This window comes from Amphiura filiformis, chromosome 5, assembly GCF_039555335.1.
Source record: "Amphiura filiformis chromosome 5, Afil_fr2py, whole genome shotgun sequence".
In the NCBI taxonomy this organism is placed as follows: Eukaryota; Metazoa; Echinodermata; class Ophiuroidea; order Amphilepidida; family Amphiuridae; genus Amphiura; species Amphiura filiformis.
In genome coordinates this window covers 29,349,602-29,372,736 of record NC_092632.1, presented here as the reverse complement: position 1 = coordinate 29,372,736, position 23,135 = coordinate 29,349,602, and the positions used below count along the sequence as shown (strand labels likewise).

General features: G+C 34.7%; 1 protein-coding gene across 1 annotated transcript in view; it reads left to right on the top strand.

Moving 5' to 3' along the window:
- LOC140152934 (uncharacterized) overlaps positions 1–23,135 on the top strand; it is a 36,907-nt gene that overhangs the window by 11,860 nt on the left and 1,912 nt on the right. Inside the window, exons 5-31 of the mRNA XM_072175486.1 lie at positions 25–153; positions 589–661; positions 1,364–1,474; positions 2,025–2,152; positions 2,597–2,663; positions 3,784–3,905; positions 4,290–4,440; positions 4,825–4,962; positions 5,396–5,499; positions 5,974–6,064; positions 7,394–7,594; positions 8,466–8,545; positions 9,096–9,200; positions 9,518–9,581; positions 10,772–10,848; positions 11,318–11,417; positions 12,437–12,493; positions 13,170–13,250; positions 13,825–14,109; positions 15,541–15,561; positions 16,828–17,037; positions 17,785–17,931; positions 18,620–18,688; positions 19,084–19,115; positions 19,407–19,491; positions 19,980–20,052; positions 21,228–21,272. Of these exons, the coding sequence (XP_072031587.1) occupies positions 25–153; positions 589–661; positions 1,364–1,474; positions 2,025–2,152; positions 2,597–2,663; positions 3,784–3,905; positions 4,290–4,440; positions 4,825–4,962; positions 5,396–5,499; positions 5,974–6,064; positions 7,394–7,594; positions 8,466–8,545; positions 9,096–9,200; positions 9,518–9,581; positions 10,772–10,848; positions 11,318–11,417; positions 12,437–12,493; positions 13,170–13,250; positions 13,825–14,109; positions 15,541–15,561; positions 16,828–17,037; positions 17,785–17,931; positions 18,620–18,688; positions 19,084–19,115; positions 19,407–19,491; positions 19,980–20,052; positions 21,228–21,272 (2,846 nt within the window). The remainder of the gene's footprint in view (positions 1–24; positions 154–588; positions 662–1,363; positions 1,475–2,024; positions 2,153–2,596; positions 2,664–3,783; positions 3,906–4,289; positions 4,441–4,824; positions 4,963–5,395; positions 5,500–5,973; positions 6,065–7,393; positions 7,595–8,465; positions 8,546–9,095; positions 9,201–9,517; positions 9,582–10,771; positions 10,849–11,317; positions 11,418–12,436; positions 12,494–13,169; positions 13,251–13,824; positions 14,110–15,540; positions 15,562–16,827; positions 17,038–17,784; positions 17,932–18,619; positions 18,689–19,083; positions 19,116–19,406; positions 19,492–19,979; positions 20,053–21,227; positions 21,273–23,135) is intronic.

The window sequence follows — 23,135 nt, the reverse complement described above, 5'->3', positions numbered from 1 at the left end:
AACTTTTATTGTTTTGTGTTACAGCTCTACACGTTGGTTCATATTTGCACTGACACCAATATGCCTTCTGATATACACAGCTGATGTTGCAGTGTACATTGGCTTTCTGTCATGGAAAGTGTTTTGGACATTAGACGAAAACAAATTTATCAGGTAAACAACTTTCTTATCAATTTTTTTATGGAGATCAAAAGTACAACAAAGTGGAAATATCAATGACATCAGGTGTATAAGGTGTTCTGTTCCTCTTTTTTGTTCATGAGGAAACAGTTATTTGCCCAGAAATGTTTTGCTCATTGGTTGATCATTATTGGTATGTCAAATCAGAGAAGATGAGAATAATCCTCATGGATGTTATTTATGAATTGACCTATATAAAAATATATATATATATAAGTATTTCTTGCAATTTAAGGGTCAACAAATGCCATGATCTTGCTTTACCAATCTTCCCCAATCTTACTTTCATGTTTCTTTATTTTTATAAGGACACACATTTTTTCAAGGTGTTCAAAGCGCAAAATGTCTGTAGCTTTCTAGAAGCACATAAAGTAAATCTTATTGTCTTTTATTTTCTTCTCAATACAGGGCAGAGTTTATATTATTATGTATGTATACGTTAGACTTCCTGATGCTGGTCATACAGGAAATATTAAATATGGTAAGTTGAATGGATTGTATATATATACCATCAAAATGTACACTATCAATGCTATACATGTAGTATAGCCAAGTTAGTATCCATAGTATTTTATTCTTGGTGAGTCAGTGATGTTACTGCAATGAGGTGCTTTTTCATTGTGTGTATCTGTGTGAGGTCTTTCAATTGGTGTGCCAGTGCTTTGAGCATTCACGCACTTAATGAAATGCACACTGACTCGCCAAAAGTAAAAATATTACAGTGCATACATTGTATATCTTGCTGTTACAACAAATGCAGTTTTGCCACAGTATTTTTTCCGCTGTGTTAAATATGTTGCAGCAACTAAACATCAAAGAGAAGAATGGAGCCCGGAACAAAACTAATTATCAGAGAATCAAAAATACAGCTTTTGAGTTGATGGAAAAAAATCACCCAAAAATGTTGTACAGACTAGACCAGCCATTAGAAAGTTATCAGTCTAAAGAAGAATATACATGCATGTTAAACTGCCCATTAAAAGATTTTTTTTACTAACAATTGTATGCTGAGTATGAGTTGTTAAACATGGGGGATACATGTCATTTATAAGAATTTGCCACACCATTGGTTTATCAAGCAAGATGACCATTCCCCTTTAATAGGAACAAGACATTTGTTGGAAAGAACCTAAACAATGAAACATTTAACTATGACTTACTTTCTTTTTGTCTCATTTTCCAGCGTCTTTTTCAAGTGTTTCGTGTCCTGCGGGCAGCCATTATCATATGCAAACTCAAAAATGTTGGTCATATTTTTGATGTTGTCATGTCTATTGTAATCAAACTAGGAAAAGTAAGTACACATACTTTTTTCTGTTTTCATTAACTGAATTTATTTTGGTATTTATTTTATTATTCAAAAAGTTAACTCTAATCATATCAGGAGTTTGCAGAAAATATATATTTGCAGGCAAAATCAGGACAAGAAGGCTTAAAAAATGTTCATGGTGTATGAGCCAATTTTATCTGAATGATAATGGGGATGAGACATGGTTTCATATACTATACAGGATTTTGTATTTTCTTAGACTGAACTTTATATTCATAAAATGTTATGATTTTGACTTTCCCAAAATAGGGCCAATATATCAGAATGTAACTATTTCCCTTTTCAGAGCATGATAGTACATAAATACATCTGACTGGCATTAATTAGTGTTATAAGGTAATTCTGCTGTCAGTTTCACACAACATCAGCTGAGGAGAAAATTATATATATTCATTACAAATTTTGATTACATTCAATATATCTCAGCAAATTTCTGAAGAGGGCAAGTGAAACCTCATATTTTGGGTGTGTATTATTAACTAATACATTAATTGTATTTTCTATATCTTTTCAGGTATTTCTAATTGTTATTTTATTTATTATGATGTTCTCTGCTGTTGGGGTTCATTTATTAGAGGATGACTATCATCAGATTGCCAGTAATAGTAATTGTACAGACACCGCTGATACTACATATGTTGGGTAAGTCAAAGATCTAATCAGACTAATTTTAAGAACAAGTTTTTTGTTTATCATATTTGCTTCTGTACATGAATATATGTTTTTCATTCAATGCCATCTCCCACTTTCTCAATTAGTTATTGTTTCTACAACTTATGTGATAGATGTAGAGATCACAAGTTTTAGCTTGTGTTCTGGTTAGGCTAAAAAAGTATATGACAGCCATTTTAGCACATAGTCCTCTGCACTCTGCCTTTTTACAGACTTTTCTATTTGGTTCTTTAAAAAATGACCGTGTAGCAGCAAAAAAAAAAGAAAAGAAGAAAGAAACATAATTTGTTTGAGAGAAAAAACTTTGGCCTTATAATCTTAAGTTTGTTTAAAAGTATTGTAATATTCTGAATAAATGCTGACATAGTTACCATTTTATTGGAGTAATTTTGTTGTTTTCTTTGTTTCCCTCAGTGCTTTTGATCATCTTGGGATTGCATCATTGAGGTTGTTTGTTCTGCTGACAACAGAGAACTATCCAGTAAGTAATAATTTTAGAATTCCATGTCAGGCTAACACTCGATAGCCATATTTAATGGTGTTAACCCCTGGCAGTCCCAATATCTCTTGGTATATTGTATCAGTCTAACTCTACATGAACTTTGCCATGGATTGCAGCCATGAAGGAAGTGATCTGATTTTGATGTCTACTATGAACAGTAGTGCTGCTTGTGTAATCTCTGGGAATGAATGTAATGTATTATGGTAAAAAGAACATAGTGTCTGCAGCCTCATCTTCATGCATCTTTAATAAAAGTTGAGTTGGATCTGGACCTTACTAGAAATAAGTAGAGCCACAAATCTCTCAGAAAATTGGTGCCCTACCCTCCAGATCTGGTGACTGAACTCTACAATGTATATGATATCCTCGGGCAAGATCATGTATCGAAACTGTAATGTCATCCAATTTGCTATACTTTGGTTCACCTCACGTTGGGTAGTGACATAAATGCTTTTTCACAGTTGTGCCAACAACCACACTTGCATGCTTGTGTGTACGCTCTGCACGATTAACATTACATTTGCAATTCGATATTGAGACCAGAAGACACCTACATCACTACTGAACTTGAGGTGAAATCAGTAAAACTCTTTAGATCCCAAATTAAAACAAACCTTATGGAAATGTACACTTAATACCTCTTAGTTTGGATTTACTTATTTTAATTTTTCTCCTTTTTAAAACAAAAAATTAACTGATCTCTTAGCATTTATACTATATTCACAAAATGTCAGCTTTCTTGTGCGATATATGTGAGCATATGTTATGAAATCCTAATTTGTCTTACACTTATATTCTGCATGTTCTTTATTCATCATTTTTTTCCTGCTTAGTTCGTTCTACATGAATGTATGAAAGAGGGTGGGGGGGGGGGTGTTTGTATGTATGTAATTGTATTTTATTAGACAAATTAAGAAACTTAGGTTAAGGTTAAGGGTGTGTTTGTTCAGGCCTTTTTGGCCTTCTGAGCATCTCCTCATTTAAATGTGTTGTTTTCCTGTTAGTTTATTGTTGTATTTTGAATGAAATAAAGATTGATTGATTGATTGATTGATTGATTGAACAAAGATTAGCAATGTTTTTCAATATTTTCCTTCAGGACTTGATGACCCAAGCCTTCTCTGTAGACAAGTTATCAGCATTCTACTTTATCATCTACATTCTGATTGGTGTATTTTTCCTGACTGCCATTCTCCTCGCTATTGTTGTTGATAGTTACTGGTATGTACACTGCAAATCTAAAATAAAAACTCGTTTTGTATATACTTAATTTGTTGGTGCAATCTTACTTTGAACAGTTATTTTGCTGTTAATGCTGAGAACATTCACCAAAGCAGATTTTTTCAAGGTTTTTAAAGGCATATTTATTAGGGCAGGGCTGGGGATTCCACCATCTACTGAAAATGTGGATTATCTTCTCTGTATTTGGTGATACAGCAGTAGTATTCTATCCATTTTGACAAGGTTGCAGGTTTGAAAATGCCCCTTTCAGAAGTTATGTCCAGTATTAACTCAATGGCTGTAACCTGCTGTTGATGTAATCAACTCATTTTAGAGTATGTTGCGCAATATAATGAAGCTGCATTTTGTTCTAACATTTTACAGGGAGTTTGCTAAGAAGCATGTGAAGAAAGAGCGGGCCAGGGAACGTGCAGAGCTTGCAAAAGCATGGAATCTGTTAGATCCTCTAGGCCATGGAAGTTTAGAAATTGATGATGAAAAGCTAATAAAATTATTCAAAATACTCAGGCCTCAGGTAAGTTCTAATGTTTTACTTACAGAAAGCATTAATTTACAAACATCTTAACCATGCAGAAATATGCAATCTAATAGCTGTGTTCATTGTGACTGCAACGACCATACATTCTTTCCTTCTTCTCCTCCTTGAGGAGCATTAATTCTTTCCCTAAAGAAGAATATATCAGAGCTGAATTCCATGATACTCACAAGAGAATCAAATAGTCAGTATCCTGATATGGACTTCTCCTGGAAAAGATAAAAGTCTACTCTAGTCTTGGAACTTTACCTCATACCTGTATCTATCTGCACATCCAAGATGTGAGAAAAAGTTCATTTGTCAAATTTTGTATGGATATAATTGTATTTTTGTCTACTTCTCATTTTGTACTCTAACAATTAGAACACAGATGATATGAACATGCAGTTAATCCAGTATCTTGATGATAATGGTGATGGCCATGTTGACTCCCTAGAGTGGACAATAAGACTCAATGATGCACTGGGATTTGAGTTTGAAATGGAAGATAATTATATCAGTGTAAGTTTCTATATGCTGTAATTTCTTTTTAATGTTAGGTCTGTGATTTGATTTTAACCATTAAATTTTGATGTACAGCCCAATATGATGCTCTTTGGACAAGCAGCCGTGTACATGGAAAACAGTAGCATAGCCAGGAGGGCAGAGTGCCCCCTGGAAAAAATGAAAGAGAAAAGTGCTCCTCTAACAAAAAATGAAGAGAAAATTATTGTCCCAATAAAGCCGTTTTGGAAGCTTGAAGACTTTAAAACAGTCTCAAAAAACCCCAAAAAACAACCCAATATATGTATATATCCCACTGATAATACTGGGTCATAATGATGCAATTTTTTTGTCTTTTCCCCTAAAATGTTCATTTTGTCTGCACTTTTGCAGGTTTGTTCAATTTTAGCTTTGAAATCAATTTTTGTTTGTTTGTGTTTTAAATTTACAGGGAGATCATCGTAAATGGGTGAGCTCTATCAAGAAAGCTGCACAGAAAGTGGCCTTTTCGAACATATTTAATCTTTTTATCCTGATTTTACTATTCATTCATTGGTAAGTCTAGAGCTGTGTATGTTATTTGAGTCACTGATAAATGAGTACATGTATAATAGTCATTTTGAATACTGTATACCAGCCTTTCAAAATGTGTGTGTCTCCATTTGCCAATTTCATTAAAAGACAATGTGTTTTTTATTTCCACTTGAGAGAGGGAGTATCCGAAACTGTTTGTCCCGAACCATTCTGATGCTGCTAGATATACCCACAATAAACTCCTGATTCAAGAAAAATATAGCATTGATATTTGGTGATTAAACAATATTATCCTGTTTTGCCAAATAAAACGGGCTAATCCTAATCCTTGATTTGGAACTTACGTACAATAAAAGTTTGGAAAGAAGGCACAGAAACCCGAGTCAAGTTTTATTTGTCTCAGAACACAACCTATATGAAATTGGTCATTATACTCCTCTCTAGATATGGCTCTGTTTCCTGTTAGATTGATAATAATTTTTTTTAATATTTCAGCATCCTGTTCTGTCTTCATTGGTATAATATGAGATTGGATGCAGAGTTGGCCATACAGGTGTTCAAGACTGTCATAGTTACTATCTTCATGGTAAGTACATTGTAGCAACTATGTCAGCATCTTTGTTCAGCAGCAGGACAACCTTATTCAGTATAGAGAGATTGGTGATACAGATCTTGTAGGTTACATTTAATGAATTACAATGTATATGAACACCGGCTTATAACCACCATGTTGTCATGCAGAGTTGTGCATGCGTTTGTCCATACTAGAATGATAAAGAGCGTCAATACGTGCATATAGATGCTCAGCAGGTATGATATACGAGATTATATACCTCATATATAGATTACTATCATCTGATTGGTTAAAAGTGCAGTCATTGAATTAGCTATGCCCTCCTTTTTAAGAATTACGTAAAAACTGAACTATTCCCGGGCAATAGTCTTTAAAAAGACTATTCCCGGGCATAGTCATTTTCACATCATCGGTGTGCGTCCCGACCAAACTCTATGCGCGCGATGGCGTGTTCGCATTACGCACGTAGCGCCAACACGCTGCCTGCCAGTTGCGGTGATGCGATCGGTTCATAACGAAAAACTTTCTTTGTAAATTTTACCATGGCCTATGAACAATAAAATAGGCCTTTTAACCAATCAGATGACAAAAATCTATATTAATGAGGTATATAAAACAAATATTGACTGCTTTATTCGGGTCATGGTTAACATTATAGGTCTGCGATGCGCCTCGGGTCATAGCATGGTTTTGAGATCACCTTAGGCCTATAATATTAACCATAGCAGTCAATATTTGTATACTATATCATATGTCAGTAAATTGGGCTGCTTATCCAATGAAAACACAGCAAACTACTTGCTGGTATGGTAAGTGTATTTCGCTGCTTGTAAAGTTAATCATTCAGAGTGAACATGCCCACATACAAGGACAGTTTGTTGGCATGGTTTGTGGAACAATCGTGAAAAAGCATTGACATTACTACCAAACTTGAGGTGAAGTATGGACAGATCAGTTATCATGTTTTAACTTGGTTCACAATCAAATATCCTAAGTTGATGTATTCAAACAATGTAGCAATGGCTTTTATAATATCCACAGAGAATGAATGAAAGTCTTGAAATGTACACTTTGTATAGAAGGGTGATTTTCTTTTCTTTAAATTGCTCTCTCTCTCCCTCTTTTTCTCTCCATTCCTCCCTCTATCCTCTCTTCCCCATCCCCCTCCTGCTATCTACCTCACCACTCCCTTTTAAAATATGTATTTTATGCAGTATGGTATTTTGTCAAAATTTGTTCCTCCCTTCACACAAGTAGATGAATCATCTATGCAGAATTTTATAATGACCCACATCAAATTTTAGTAAAACTTAAATTAAAGAATGTTCTTTTTGGTTCCAGCTTGAGGTGCTGTTTCGGATTGTGAGTGACTGGAGAGTGAGCCTACTTCAAGTCATTGAAGTTTTTGATCTGGCTCTCATAGTTGTGGCTTTTGTGTTTAACATTGTGTGGTATTTCTATATGGATAATCATTTACGTAATTGGTTCTCTGTTGTATCTGGGTTGGCGGTGGCCTTCAGAGTTGGACTCAACTCAAATGAAGTAAGTGTAATGATACAATGTATATAATTAAGATATTGCATTATTCCTAATAAAAGCCCTGTCCTAATAGCACCACCACCCACTATATATTTTATGTAGAAATGCAGCTTAATGCCTCAAGTTCCATTGGAAATCCAAGGAAATGCTAAAGGCAACACACCTTTGCTGTGCTAAATCATGTTAAAACTTTTAAGCAGTTAAAACACTGATGTTTATTCACTATGTAATTGTATGTAATATGCTTAATATTTTGAAAACTGCATAGCCTTGGGCATTTTGTAAGGAACAATGTATAATATATGCTTATGATATGTCATCACCCATCTCAAAGACTTCTCAAAGACCCCATGTCAATATTATGTCACATGTTTGGATGAGCATGGCCAAATGGTTAGCGTACTTGCCTTTGGTGCATGAAGTCATGGGTTCAATTCCCAGTGGTGGAGATTTGCTGGGATATTGACTTGAAAAAAGTCTCAAATTAATTGACAACATCTGTAGATTAAATTCAGACTTCTACTCTCCTCATGGTACATTTAGAATTGGGTATGAATGAACCATGAAGTATTCAGTCGCCTAGGAGGGGATAATAAGCCATTTTCCCGTGTACTGAGATATACCCATATAAAACAGCAGAACTGTGATATGAAAATGGTGCTGTACAAAATGATAATGTGTATGTCTTGCCTTAGTCTTGTAGCGTTTTGAAGTCTCAACCAACTGCATGGTTGGGTTTCCCTTGGCCTACCTGGTATGGATAAAAATTACTCAGCTCATGTAATCCAACCAGCTGTTCTGAGTAGTTTCAAGCCATAAGATGATATGATTGTGACTATCTAAACATGTTTTCTGAAAATGTTTCTTTCCACAGACCAAGAGAGTTGTTGTTTTGTTCTCAACCAAAATCTTTCCTGTCATGTTTGACCTCATCATCCTTGTTTTCATTATTGTGTAAGTATTGCCAAATTGAGCACCTTAAATTTGGATGCCATGTAGATGCCTTTTGAGGCTTGAAGATGTCTAATAGGTTCCAGGGGATGCTTGAAAGGGATGCCATGGGGTGCTTCGGGATGGTCAGAGATGTCACCATTTATTAACCTCTCCTTAATTCCTGTGCATCCTTTGTGGGGTACCTGTACAGAGAATCATGTGACCTTCTGTAGACATCACCATATAGGTATCTTCAATATTTTGTCACAAGACAGCGTAATACTATTTATTGGTATTCTAATTATTTTATCTGATTGTCAAATTAGCAGTGAAGATATTTGCAAAGATGGGAAGTAAAGTTATTTCATCTAATGAAGGAAAATTTGTAACAAAGTCAAATGATTATATTTAGCTGCAAAATAGGCTTCGATTCTGAAAGTGAAAGGATGGACTTCCCATTGTGATAGCTGGCCCTTTTAAAATTTCCTGGTGACTAAATGCTAATGGAATGAGGACAGTGTACGACTGTGTCAAAGAAAACATTTTAAAACGTCTGATTATGTTTGTACAGGTATTTCTATGCTGTTCTTGGCTTTGAGCTTTTCTATAACAAAACACCAGCAACCAATCACAGCTCCCCTTATTGTGGATGTGGTCTTGGGTTTGATACTTTCTGGTAAGTAGCCTCTTATTCATTATTTGTGACTAATAATAGTTTTTCAGTTTTATGACTGAAAAACTGTAAGATTTGTTTAAAATAAATTGCAATTGCAATTTTCATTCTTGGCATATTTGTCATAATGGAGGTTAATTATATTTACCAAGTTCAGCTGATTCCTGTGCCAACTTTCTAAAGAAATTTTGAATGGATGCAGGTAATTTATATGACATTTTATGGATTTGTTTCATGATTCTACCTCTTTCAATTCTTAGTATTATACATTTGTTGTATATGAAAATATATTTAACAAAATTTGGTCTTTCTTAAAACAGGTGTTCCATGCTTGCTGTCTTTCAAATTGTTACCACCAGTAATTGGCATGATCTTATGAACTCTGTAAGTAAATAATTATATGATTGTGATATAATAATTTGATTCAAAATTCAACTCCAATGAAACATTGATAGTCCTTCCTGAAATGAAAACCCATATCAAGTCAGGTTGATATTATATGTATTTGATATTGCTATTAGCAACCAATTTGGGGGAAGATAAACAATTATTCTACAATCATGTACATTGGTTAATTTGGGTTCAGTTAGATTTGGATCAAATGCGCCAATTGCTCTGCAGTATGTATTTGTTTAAACAATCACTTCGTATGGAGACACATTTGGGTCCTGATGGGACTAGTCTCAAACAAAATGCTCAAGCCAGACTAAAAAGCCTCTTTGAGCATGCTGGCCTATATGGAAAGAGTAGTGAGAAACAGATTTGAAGATAAAGAATAAGGAAAAAAAGGCCACTCCCAGCAAATCATGTGAACAATCAATTGAATATATGAATACAACACCCACCCAAGTCCATACTTTGTCCAAATTGAGTTGAGCATGGGAAATTGTTGTTATACATAGGCCTGTCATATGTATGAAAGAACAACTCAAATTCATCCTCTGTGTCTATTGAGCATGTGAAAAATAGCATGTATGAAAGAATCAACCAAAGTCCATGATTTGAGTCTTGTAACACATTGATTGAAATCCAGTATGTATAAAAGTCCACTTGTAACACATAGAGTGACTTTTGAATTTTGAAAAAAATGGGTTTAATCAATGAAAGTGTATGGTTTATATTACATGGCAGTACATGTATGCTTATCAACATAATTTATACATACATGTGTGCTTTATTTTGTATTATCATACTAGTGGTAATCTCATTCCAACATTGTTGTCTTTGTATATGATTAAAAAAACCACCCAAGTCCAGCATTTAAAATGAGCCCCCACAAAGTCCCTGAAATGCTAATCGTCATACCTAATACAGTTTAACCCACTCATTTGCACATAAAACTTACCATATTGACCAGGCAAATCTAACTGAAGGAATTAAAATGATACACAGGTTTTTTTCTCAAAATCACTTCCCATGGACTTGGGTGGGTTTTGAATTCATGTATTCAATTGTACTGTCAGCCTTTGGGTCAAGATAAAGGAAATTTATGCTTAATCCAATTTCAACTGCTACAGAGGCTATAATCATACATACAAGATCATTAAATGAGCAATAATTCTTTTTACCTACAGGCTATGGTATCTACCAATGACTGGGCATGCTTGTATTTTGTCACCTGCTATGTGGCCATTAATCTTGTAGTTATGAAGTAAGTATATGAGCCAAGTTTGAGAAAGTTTATCCCTGCATGTGGCAATAGAAAACTGCACACAAAATGTTTTATTCCTCAGAAATAACCATTTCAATATTGATAGAAGTGTTAGAAAATTGCAGTAGTTGACAATGCATTTTAACAGTGTAAAAAAAATCAAATTTAAAAGGGTCAACATCCAACTAACTTTGCATGGTTTCATCATATATTATATTTTGATGCAGCTATGGATTGGAATAATCTAGTTCAAGAATAGCTTGTATATATACTAATGAACATGTAGAAAAAGGGTGTTGTTCTAAAAAATTGACATGCATTCACAAATACATTCAATAGGATGGAATTGTTATGACATCGGTATGTGCTAGATTAATGTAAAGTTTGACTAGCAGTAATCTGAAGCTATAACATGTTTGCATACGATAAGCTTGTTCATTTCATTGTTTTGATTGTTAAATTTGCATAGCTTATTTGTAGCCATAGCCATTGAAGCTTTCAACAAACTGGGTACTGAGAAAGAAACAGAAGCAGCTCAAATTACAGAAGATCTATCAAGAACAAGAAGGGTAAGTCATAAATGATGCGGCAATAATTAATGTCTGATATTTCCACAAGTAAACATCAGACACAGCAGATAACTGCTGAAAATTGTACATCACCTAAGGCCTGCCAAATGCTTTGCATAACCACCCATGCACCAGGATTACTGCTGACTTGTGTAACAATTCAACTTATGCATGTGCTTGACACAATATGTGCTCATGACTGTTCGATTATGTAGAAAAATAAGTTGTGAAAATAAAAGTTACCACTGGAAAACAAATATATCATCATTTGGTAGATGTGGTGAACTCTAATTTCTGCAATTGAGCTGGAAATTCTCATAATGTAGATTCAATGAGATTAAGGTTTTGTAATTATAAATCGTCCAGTAAATGCAAACAGTGGATGTTACCTAATCATGCAAATGTACAAATTGGATTTTAAAATGAAGAGTTCAGATGTAAATTGTGATATATGCCTTCCAAACGTTTTGAGATAAGGCCACCTACATGTGGATTTAAATTGAAACCATATTTTAGAACTTCCAAGGTAAATATTTGAAACTATGGTCAAAAGTAGCATATATGTGACACGATCAAGGGAAATGAGTCGGATGTCGCTAATATTGATTTTGAGATATTGGCAAAGCAAGTATTAAATTCTTTTGTTTTATATTGTTTTCAGTGATTGATAAATTGATGTAACTTCGCAAAGAAAAGATGTATCAACATGGGGTTTTCAGTTTCTGAAAGCTCCCTAGATGTTCTCTTTAGAAACATGTAAAACTCATTTTTGACCAACGTCGACATGTGACTCATTCCCCTTGATCATGTCACATATTTTCTTTTTGTTTTCTTCTTGATATTTGACCAGTTATGTTTGCAAATATCTCAAATTGAGAAAAATAGATATATCAGTTTTTTGGCATCTGAAATCTTCAAATATGGAGTCAAAAATTGTTTTACTATATAAAAGCACTTGAAAATGATATAACTGCAATTAATATTTGTGATATTTTCCCATCCTTTCTGTTTATATATAGGAGAGCATGGTTGATTCTGCCAAAACTTTTCTCAATAATTTATTTGAGAGCTCAAGAGTAAGTATACTTTGTTACTGTTTTAATTAAAGATGTATTTTTTCCATGATATTCAAGATTGGGCTTGTTGCTAACAACTGAGATATATATCAATGCAAACAAACACCAAATTTAAATTGACCAGACTATAAGCTAGGGAGGTGGAGGATACCTCAGTGTAATCTTTGATATTCAACCATTTTGGAACTAAGTGGCAGTGGCTGGTTCTCAAAGTGCTGACATTGGAACAACAGGGTACTAAATATTGATTTTGAACACCAAAAGATAGTATTCAAAATCTGTATATGTGCAATTTACTTGCCAAATAAGTCATCTTAGTGTGGCATATTACACATACATGGATGAAAACACAGAAATAAAGGGATACACTTGTTATGAGCATATTTTCTTTAGAATGTTACTGAGCCAGGTAGCAAAAAGATCTATACAAAAGAAGTCTGAACAAATGAGGTAGAACAATAGTTACATTAAGGTCAAAATATGTTAAGGTCCAATTAAAAGAAGTTTAATGGTTGTGATATATGTTATGAAATATAAGGGTATAATAACTAAAGTTTCAAATCTTTTAATATCAAATTTACACCCATGTATGAAAGATTCTTTAATAGCATAAATGGAATAAAAATAGAGATAGCATTATTATTAATAATATTTTGGTAATTTTTTTTTCTCATAGCAGAAGGAGCCACCAATAAACACAGCAAAACAAGGTCAAGGTCCACCTAGTCCACGCATGAGGAAAATGAGCAGAGCAATGGTAAATATGCACTACAAAATCGATTCAAATGGTTACAAGTTGACTAAATCAAGAAGTATTTATTAGTTACATGGGCATTAGGATAATAATAATATAACAGAAAGGCATTAGTTTGGTTTTTGAAATTTTACAAAATAGTTTCAATCAGAGATACAGAGTGCTATATGCCCACAAAGTTAGCACAAAGTTGCCATGAGGCAATCCAGATACAACAGAATAAACAGTGGAACAGGATTAAAAACCTGTTTTTTATGAGCAATGCAAAGGAGCTTGAATTAAATGTCATATTCGTTTAAAGCTGAGAATTGGAAGTTGACAATCTTATCTCAAAGGTATAATTTCAGTATTTTGGCTCGAGCCAATATTTTTCAAAAGCCTTCTCAAAAGAGATCCATTTGAAAATGAATAACACTAACACATATCCGAAGGTGAACTGTTTCCACCTACATGTGTAACAAGCAAAGATGGTGAAATAACATACTATATTTGCATTTTAAGCCCTGACTGAGTAAGAAAAGAAGACTACTTAAGGTTGACACCTCAACATGTCATTTTATTTTTTGTGTATTTATAGTCAATAGCTGGTCTGACTCCCATGCCACCATTACCAAATATCAGTAACATCAACAGTGTCAGCCTTGTAGATATGGAGGAGGAGGAAGAAGAAGAAGAAAATGAAGAAGATTACTCAGGGCTGACACCTCAAGAGAGAAAGAAGAAACAACGCAAGAAGAAGATGCAGGATAAGAAGAAAAAGAAGATTCCCAAAACTAAGATAGTGGTAGTGACTGCTTACAGAGGAACCAAAGACCAGGAATTGGATCTCAATGTAGGTGATGAGGTGACCGTACTACAAAAGGTAAGTTCAAGCTGGAATACAAATTGGTGCTTAGACTAAAAAAAAAGTTATATTTCAAAGCCCCTGTGCGGGTCGTTTTTCTTAGCACATCCGTTTCAGCTGAAACAACAAATTCATTTTATTTTATTTTTTATTTTATTTTTTTTTTTGCCGTAAAATCATGAAATTCTGAAAAATATTTTGAAGAAAATTTACTTAATTCGATACTCACAAATGTCTGTAAAATTAATTCAAAATTCTGAATTTGTTTTTTAGACTCCCCTGGACTTTGAGACATAAATTGTTTTAGCCTTATTTGAATATCAGGTGTTTACCTGAGTTTTGGTAAGAACGAGAGATGAAACACAACCAAAGGAGCATGTCAGTTGGCTACAATTGAGCCAATTAGGCCCTGCTTGCGTGTGGTTTGTTGAAGTCACTTGTAGCCATTATATGTGTACTCTCTGCCTCCTATATGCCCGAAAACCAATCAAAGTATGTGTATTATTTACAAGCCACACCCAATGAATAAGAATGTCTCTTAACATGTATATGTATGATCACATGACACCTTTTGATCCAAACCAGTTACATTACCTGTTACATTAATTATTGTAGCAATTTGAAATGGAAATGATACAGATACATTGTACGTACATTTGTTATGTTCTTTCTAGTACTTACGTTAGACAGATCTTGTTTATCAAGCAAAATAATCACCTGTCTTTATGTGATTTAATATCATATTGTTGATTCAATATCATATTGTTGACTCATAATCTCAGATATCTGTTATATAGTAGGCAGTGGCGTACCGTGGCCGCTCCTACCCCGGGGGGCTGAAGAAAATTCAATTTTGCCGCCCCTTCCTCAACAGCCCGAAAAGGTTGACCCAATATTTTTTTCGGTGGTTTGAAAACGTGCAGAGCAAAAAGGATTATAGGTGCTAGCATCCTAAAAGCAACACATTTTGATGTATAGTACTATTTTTTTATACTTTTTCAAAAATTGTCCGCTTTTTTCTTTACTAATTCTTTTTGCCCCCTTTCTTCTTCCGCCGTCCATTCGTTTTGGCCGCCCCCCTGCTTTTACCCCAGGGGGCTTGTGCACCCAAAGCCCCCCCCCAATACGCGCATGGTAGGTGTAGAGTTGGTTCATGATTTTCACACAAAGTGATCAGGATGTTTCAGGATCAATTAATAATATACATATCATTTAAATAACTATTACCAAAAATCTCTCATTGGTATAGTGTTGAGGGAATTTGGATTTCCATGAACTGACCCAGGGATGGACTTTTCCTATAATATAGTTTGAAAATAATGTAATGTTTTAACATTTAAAAATTTATTGTGAGAGTACAAAATTGCTTAACATTATGAGTGAGCTAAATTTATTTATTTGTTTGTGTCATTTCGATTTCTGTGTTTGTTATTTATTTATTTTCTGTAGAAAGTCAAAGTTGTAAAACGGGTAAGCTTATGTGCACATTTTTTTGGCTATCATAAAAAAGTGACTTGTATTAAGTTTGAGTAACACAAGATTGGGTGTTTTAATAAACATATTAATCACAATTTGTCCTGTTTTGTTTTTGTGTAGCATTATTGTATTATTATTAATCAAAATATGTCCCATGATGTAAATATTTGAGATTGAACATGCACTACACCATAAGATAACAGCACACATATAATAATTTATGCCACTGCCAGTGCCCACTGATATATACCAGAATCCTTTTGCTTCAACAAGTATGTAACTGTTAGTGCAGCTCCTCACAGCGCTTAGATTGTTATACTCCCCTAACTGCTCCCCATTACACCTGGGTGGGGTGATGTAGGTGAGCTACAGTGCCTTGCCCATGTACACAACATGTTGGCGCTGAAGAAATTTGAAGCCACAACCACAAGTTCCCCGCCATTATGAGTTGAAGCCTTTACTGCTTGTCACCATGCCCCTCTATGTTTTTTTATTTATCCTGATAAAACTGTTGTTAAACAATATGTCCATGAATCATAAGGAGTAATTGAACTATTGGCAATTTACTATTTCTGACAAAATGGAAATAAAAGGTTGCTGGGTGTTCCACTCATTTTTTTTTACTGAACATGTTGAATATGTAATGAACAAAAGTAATGTTCCTCCACATCAAGTCAAAATCAGTGGAGACTTTGAGGGAACATGTTTGATATATCATTTGAACCTAGTCCTAAACCAAACCCTTGCCCTAATATGTAACCCAACCTTAACCATAACTCTAATCATATATAACATGCACCTCTACCCCTTACCCTAACCCTAATATTTATAAGTGTTCACAGGGTACACTACAGCTTTGCCTATAGTGTATGATTAATCAGTTTTGAATTCAATCTTCTACTGGAACCTACTTTTACATCTTGCTACATTGCTTCTACATCAGACTTCATCAGGCAACTGAACCACACGGTTTGTCATGTGATACTTGACCATTCACTACCATTCACTTGAATATTCACTATTTAGTTTTAGTAAATGCACACTTTTGCACAATGATTTCATTGACTCTTGTGCTGTGAAAATCTGCACAGGTTTGAATACTGTGGGTAATATTTGTAGCTAACCAGAAACAATTGACTGTTCGTATCATGTATTCTCTAACATTAACAAAAACATTGTGTATAACAAGGTTTTGCAACACTTTAATTTAATTACTCATCTTAAATAATTCAAATCTTCATGTTTATTCACTCACTGCAGCAAGATGACTGGTGGGAGGGAACCATTCGAGGCAAGCGTGGTTGGTTCCCAGGTTCTCATGTTAGAGAGGTTAAGAAGAATGTGCTATCACCTCAAACACAGAGAAAAGATGTTGAACAAAATGGAACTGATAGACCAAAATCACCAGGTCCTAAACCAGCGTGGAGTAGCGAGAAGAAAAATGTGTCTTTTGCATCTGCTGAACCACAGGTGAGTTGGCATGTAGAGGTGCCGGGGTAACCATGCAAGATCCAGAGATTCTGAGAGTGACCATATACAAGACCAGAAACAGGTAAAACGATACCATATATCATTTCTGATCATGTGTATGGTTATGTTTACCAAATCAGATACCAATAAGAATTGCATGGGTACCTTTTTGGAGACTATGATTCAAAGATAATTTGAAAACTGCAGGTATATTGAATGGAAAATAGCAGAGTTTGTTTTTGATAAACTTAAATCTTGCCATGGATTATTTTGAACATCTATTTTACTAACCATGCAGCAAAATTACCCCCAAGCAAGTTTTCGAGCAAGGTTTTCCCAAAAATTTAACCCCTGAATAAGTTTTTGTCTAAATGAATTTGACCCCCAAAAATAGTTTTGACAATTTTGACCCTTAAACAATTTCTTGGCTACATTGTATGCTAATCAGGTCTGTCATTACATATGGACCTTTAACTGTAAAAAAAAAAGAACTAAAAGTAGGAATTCAATACTAACATCAACCCTCATAAAAATCATTGGGTTTTTTTACCCACGTGAATGTGTTATGCATCCAACTCTAAAAAAACATATCCCTTTTCACAGGTTTTTTTGGTCATGCATGTGTACACCATATACTTGAGTGGGGCCCCGGCAGCAACCAAAAATCATGTATGAATTGTTGAGTTAATACAACAAAATTTATACCTTTTTAATTTAAACCTATAAATATTGTGTGTATTTGACTAGCCTCCTGCCATCGATCCCCATGCACATCATCTGACTATGCAAGAAGTTGCTAGTGCCAGCAAACACAAACCAAAACTGAAGCTGAAGAACACTGGGAGCTGGAGAAAAGAAATCCTAGGTGATATTACAGTCATTAACCCAGAAGAGGTAAGCTTAGTTTCCTATGGGGAGAGGGGGTTAACTTCTTAGTGGAAAGGTAGGTAGGAGTTGTGTGGCAGAATCGGGGTACATTTTCATTCTTTTTGGTATAACTTTACAAAATATGGCTTAGAGATGATGTTTTTTCAAAAAAACTTTCTCCAAAAATGTAGAAAAGTGCAGATTTTTTCATTGTTTTTTAGAAAAATTAGTAAATATTTTCTAGAATTTGGTAAATTTACTGTAACTTTGAACCTAATAAGTAATATCTTATTTTGTGCTATATATTTTGTTATATGTTTGGATATCAAAATATGACATGAAAATATGTCAGTCCTAAGTTAAAGGACTGGTGTTTAAACTAGTATGTTACACTATTAGTCAAGTTCCATTGAGACATTGTGAGAAATGAATGGCTTGTGTTATGCTGCCTGAAAACTCAAATACAGAAGTGGAACTGTCTATTTGGTGTTTTGAGTGAGAAGTAAATCACAAAAAGACTAGAATATCAAAAAATATTTATACAATTGCCAGCAGTAAAAAATTATACAATACAATGAGAAATTATAAACAGACCATTATGCTATGATCTTAATTCGCAACACATTTACAATGTTATATTTTCATATTCCAGTCTATGACATATTCAATCTGTATGTTACCGGTAATCAATTCTTTGTTTGTTTTTATTTTTCAGCTGAAAGAGTTGAGCAAGATATTGAAGTCACGCACTCCACATGGAAGCCTCAACAGCTCTATAGGTGCTGTGAGTATCAGTTTCTATCTATTCTTACAAGACGAGGATACCTAGGGATAAAATTTGATCACCAACTTTCTTGTGTTATGACAATGTAGTTGATGCATGGCAGCAAGGCTAATAGGCTATACAATGGAAATGTTTCCATTGTTTTTGGTGCCGTTACTGCCCTGCAGGGTGTATATTTGTGCAGTATAAATCTATATATTGTATTAGGCAATCTATATCATAGAAAAAAGGCTTTTCAGTTGAAATAAGTCCAATGAACAGTGGACATTATAGTGTTTTGTTCCAATAATTTTGGCAGTTTTGGTGAAATAGTTTGTGCAATGCCTGTTTTCTGATCAGTTATTATTCTGTGTCTGTATTCTAAATGATTTGTGGCATTTGATTATTATCCACAGAGTGGAACAATGAAAAGAAGACCAACCACCTTGTAAGTATTAATTGATAGTATTTCAGGTTTAGGTGCTAAATATGTGTTATTACTTTGGTATAATTCTATAGTTCTGACTTGTCAAAATTCATTTAGATGATTGAATGCAAGAAGGTCGCAAGTGCACTATAAAAACAAAGAACGTGCAGCTTTCTAGCAATCAACTGTCAATTTAGTTTCCCTACTATACTTCCAATATATATAGCATGTAAATAACATTTAAGTCATAGATTTACACCGTAAACTGATTCAAAATATGCATTAAAGTTATATGTGAATTTGTATTTATAGAACAGAAAAGATAATAGAAGAAGAAGAGGAACCTGAGGCACCAGCACCAGTTGTACAGCCTAAACCAGTACTAGTCACACCAAAGGTTAGTACTTGCTGCATAGGAGAAAAGGAATTATCCATTTTGCTTATGGGGTGTATATGGGGTGTTTGTGTGTGTGGGGGGAAGGGTGGGGTGTGTTGTTCTTACTATATTTGAGGACTTTTTCTTGAGACCAAACTGGTTTTTCAAGGAGCCGCAAGTATATGCTGTTGGAAGAAACTTATAGTTTAAGAAAACATACCTGGATTCAGTCTGTACAATTGCAGACTCACACTATAACATATTTGTACTTGCTGGATAATGAAATTCCAGTAAGGGGTCATGTTGCTTTTGCACAAGAGTTCCAGGTCTGTAAATGTGTTAAAATTCTCCATTAGACTGATCATAATCAGATAAATATCTTTTGATACATGTGTTTATATTGTCCTTGTTTAGATAGTACTGGCACTAAGTCCTTGAAAGGCAGTGAGAGTTTTTGTCTTTTGATGCAATTAAGCAATGTTTCAACAAATCTTTTCAATCTTTAACAGATCAATTTAGAGAGAGTTCCAACCATGGACCTACCTGAGGAGGATGTGGAGGAAGATAGCAATGGGACAATAGGTAAGGAATTATGGGACAATCAGCCCAATAGTGTAATGCATATTGGGCTATTCCAGTTGAAATCCAAACACCTTTATGGAAGATATGACCGTAATCTCCCACACAGGGATTGCAAATTTCAAATGGGGCTCACTGCGGATCTAAATGGGTGACTTCATTTGAAATCTGCCACCCTCTGTGTGGGATATTAAGGCCATGTCATCCATTGTATTGGGTGTTCAAAATGTTGCACTGGATATTATCAAATGAAGATTACCAATTACAAAATACCAAATGAAAACACTAATTTTTCACATGATATTATTCTTGCCTATTTATTTATTGCACCATTTTCAATGTTTCATTAATCAATAATATGGTAATAAAGAGTAAAACTTTGTAGAAGTTAATTTTGCAAGTGAGATATAGAGTGTATATGACATTTTATTATGTGATCTCTATATCAATTATTAGGTCGGTCCTTCATGTAATTATTTCGTGTAATCTAATCCTAACCCTAATCCTAAGCCTAATCCTAATCCTAACTCTAATCCTAACCCTAATCCTAACCCTGAACTAACCCTAACCTTAACCTTAACCCTAATTTTGTGTAAAATTACATGAAGGAATAACCAATTATGATGTTGTTAGTCACCTGCAGAGATATACTTGGAATGTTGCATCTGAAACATGCTATGATTGACTGTCTTGCTGATTGGTCTAATACATTATTGAATCTTGGTTACCATACGCACAGTATTGTTTGAGAAATGTATTACGCCCAGGGTTGTAGCTAGGATATTTTTAGTGCTGGGTGGCATATGATGAAAATCTTGCATTTTTGACAATTTGCCATCAAAATTTACCAAATTCTTGACTAATGCCGTAAATTTGTGCAATTTTGGGGTGGTGAGTGGTGGGCTCCAGAGCTAAAATTGCAGCCTAGTGATGGGCTCCACAACTGAGCGGTGGGCTCTGCCACCCACCACCGCCCTCTGTAGCTACATCCCTGATTATTCCCTTCAATGGTGATGTCAGATGCAACATTGAAAGAGTTGATCTATGTTAGCAACTATATGTAAAATTTGCTTCTATTGATTTACTCAGTAAAATTAGCTTAAAATGGCATTTTTACTGATTTTCCTTTATTCACAATTCAGTTTAATACATCATACATATCTATTTTTCTGTCTTAGCTTGTCCATTTATAGAGGTAGAACTTAATGATCCAAACTCATCTGGTAAGAATAGACTTGCATGCTGCATGATTCACTGTTCTGTGCATGTCTGTTGTATTTGCATATTATACTTTGCACGTTTTCAAACCATAACATAAAATAACGGTTGGGTGGTTCATGGTGTCACAGCAGGGACAGACTTATGTTTCAGTTTTTTTGAAATGGCAAATCTACTGGCCCTGCAATAAACTTACTGGTCCAGCTTTTTCAATATGTTTTACTGCAAAAAGTGCAAAATTAAGAAGCATGTTGCAATGCGACAGACTACCAGTACCAATTACCAAACTTAACACATGTTACTTGTGTGTTAATATTTAATTATGCATGTCCATCACTGATTATATTTTGCCTCATAAATCAAATCAGGCTCAAAAATCTAGAGGCCCGCAGGGTTAGCATTGTTGGAAGTTTACTGGCCCAACGCAAAATCCACTTGCGCGGGGCCACCGGGCCATCGCTTAAATCTGTCCCTGTGGCACAAAGGAACTGGCTTCAACTAATGATGATGATTATAAGGTTGTAGATAAGGTAGCACCAGTGTATTATGTCATAGGCAAAGTATACCCACTGCCCTACCCATTTTGCCTTAGCTCAACGCATCGTTGCCTATACGGACAAATGGTGGTAAGATAAGACTCATCGGGGAGGGGGGTAGTGGTATACCGTCCACTGCCAGTTATGCTCCTCCTTTACACAGCAATAAGAATATTGGTCTCACTTATAGAGCTGCAAATCGTTTCTTTTCGGTAGCAAAGGGAATATTTAACCAATTTTGTAGTGATTGATGTGTGGCACAATGTGTAACTGATGAAAATGCACTGCACAGTAGTAGGTCATGGCAAATATTTGTGAACAAAAAGAGAAATAAAACCTACATGTATGTTGTACGATAATGTGTGGGATTCTTCACCATTCAAGACTTCAAATGCACATATTCTCATAGAAAGTTAACTATATTATAGCACATATTTAACAATCACTAGGCTATGTTTAGAAATATTTGGACAGATGTTCTTACCATCTTGCATATAGACGGACACTTTGAGAAATTGGAAACAAGAGGATCGTTTGAAAGCATCTTTGATTATTCGCTTTAAAAAACTTATTGCTCAAAAATACCTCTTCGCCACCCAGATGACAATATTACAAATCTGAATGATTGAACTGACATTCACATCTCGAAGTTTGCAAACTTTTATAAACTTTATGCTCACTCTTTGTGTAATATTGGGTTTGTTGTATTTTCATCTGGGCAGTCTGAAGAACTACATTCACATCTCAATATTTGCAAACTTGAATTTTTGTAACTACCAATTCTCTGTTCGTTGACAAGACTGCCCCTGTTTGGCACGGGGCAGATCCAGTGGTTGTGGCATTGTATTTCAATTAGCTGCAGGCTCTGTCCATTTTTGGTGGGTGGGATATGCTTGGGGGCAGAGGTGATGTCACAATTATGTGGTGATGATGGAGGCTATCACATGGCTGCATATTTGAAGCATGTCCTTTATGACACTTGTTTTTTGTACAGCTGCTCTGTACATTTTACAGTACTTGTTTTGGCCCTGTTTCTTCTGATAATTGAAATCTTTGGATGTATGTGCTTTTGTGTATTTTTTAATGCTGCACTGAATTTTGTGGCGTGTTTTACATAAAGTATTCTATTTAGTTGTTATGCATCAAATCATGTTTATATAACACTTCTTTTTCCCTATAATCTATACCACCTATGGAATAAAAGGATCTGATACTGGTAAGAGTTTGACTGATTGGTACCTTTAGCTCTGTGTATCCCATCTTTCTTGTCCTTCTCTAGTCTTGCTTTAATGTAGTAAAATAAGCCTGGTGTGGAGTGCAATGTCATTTATG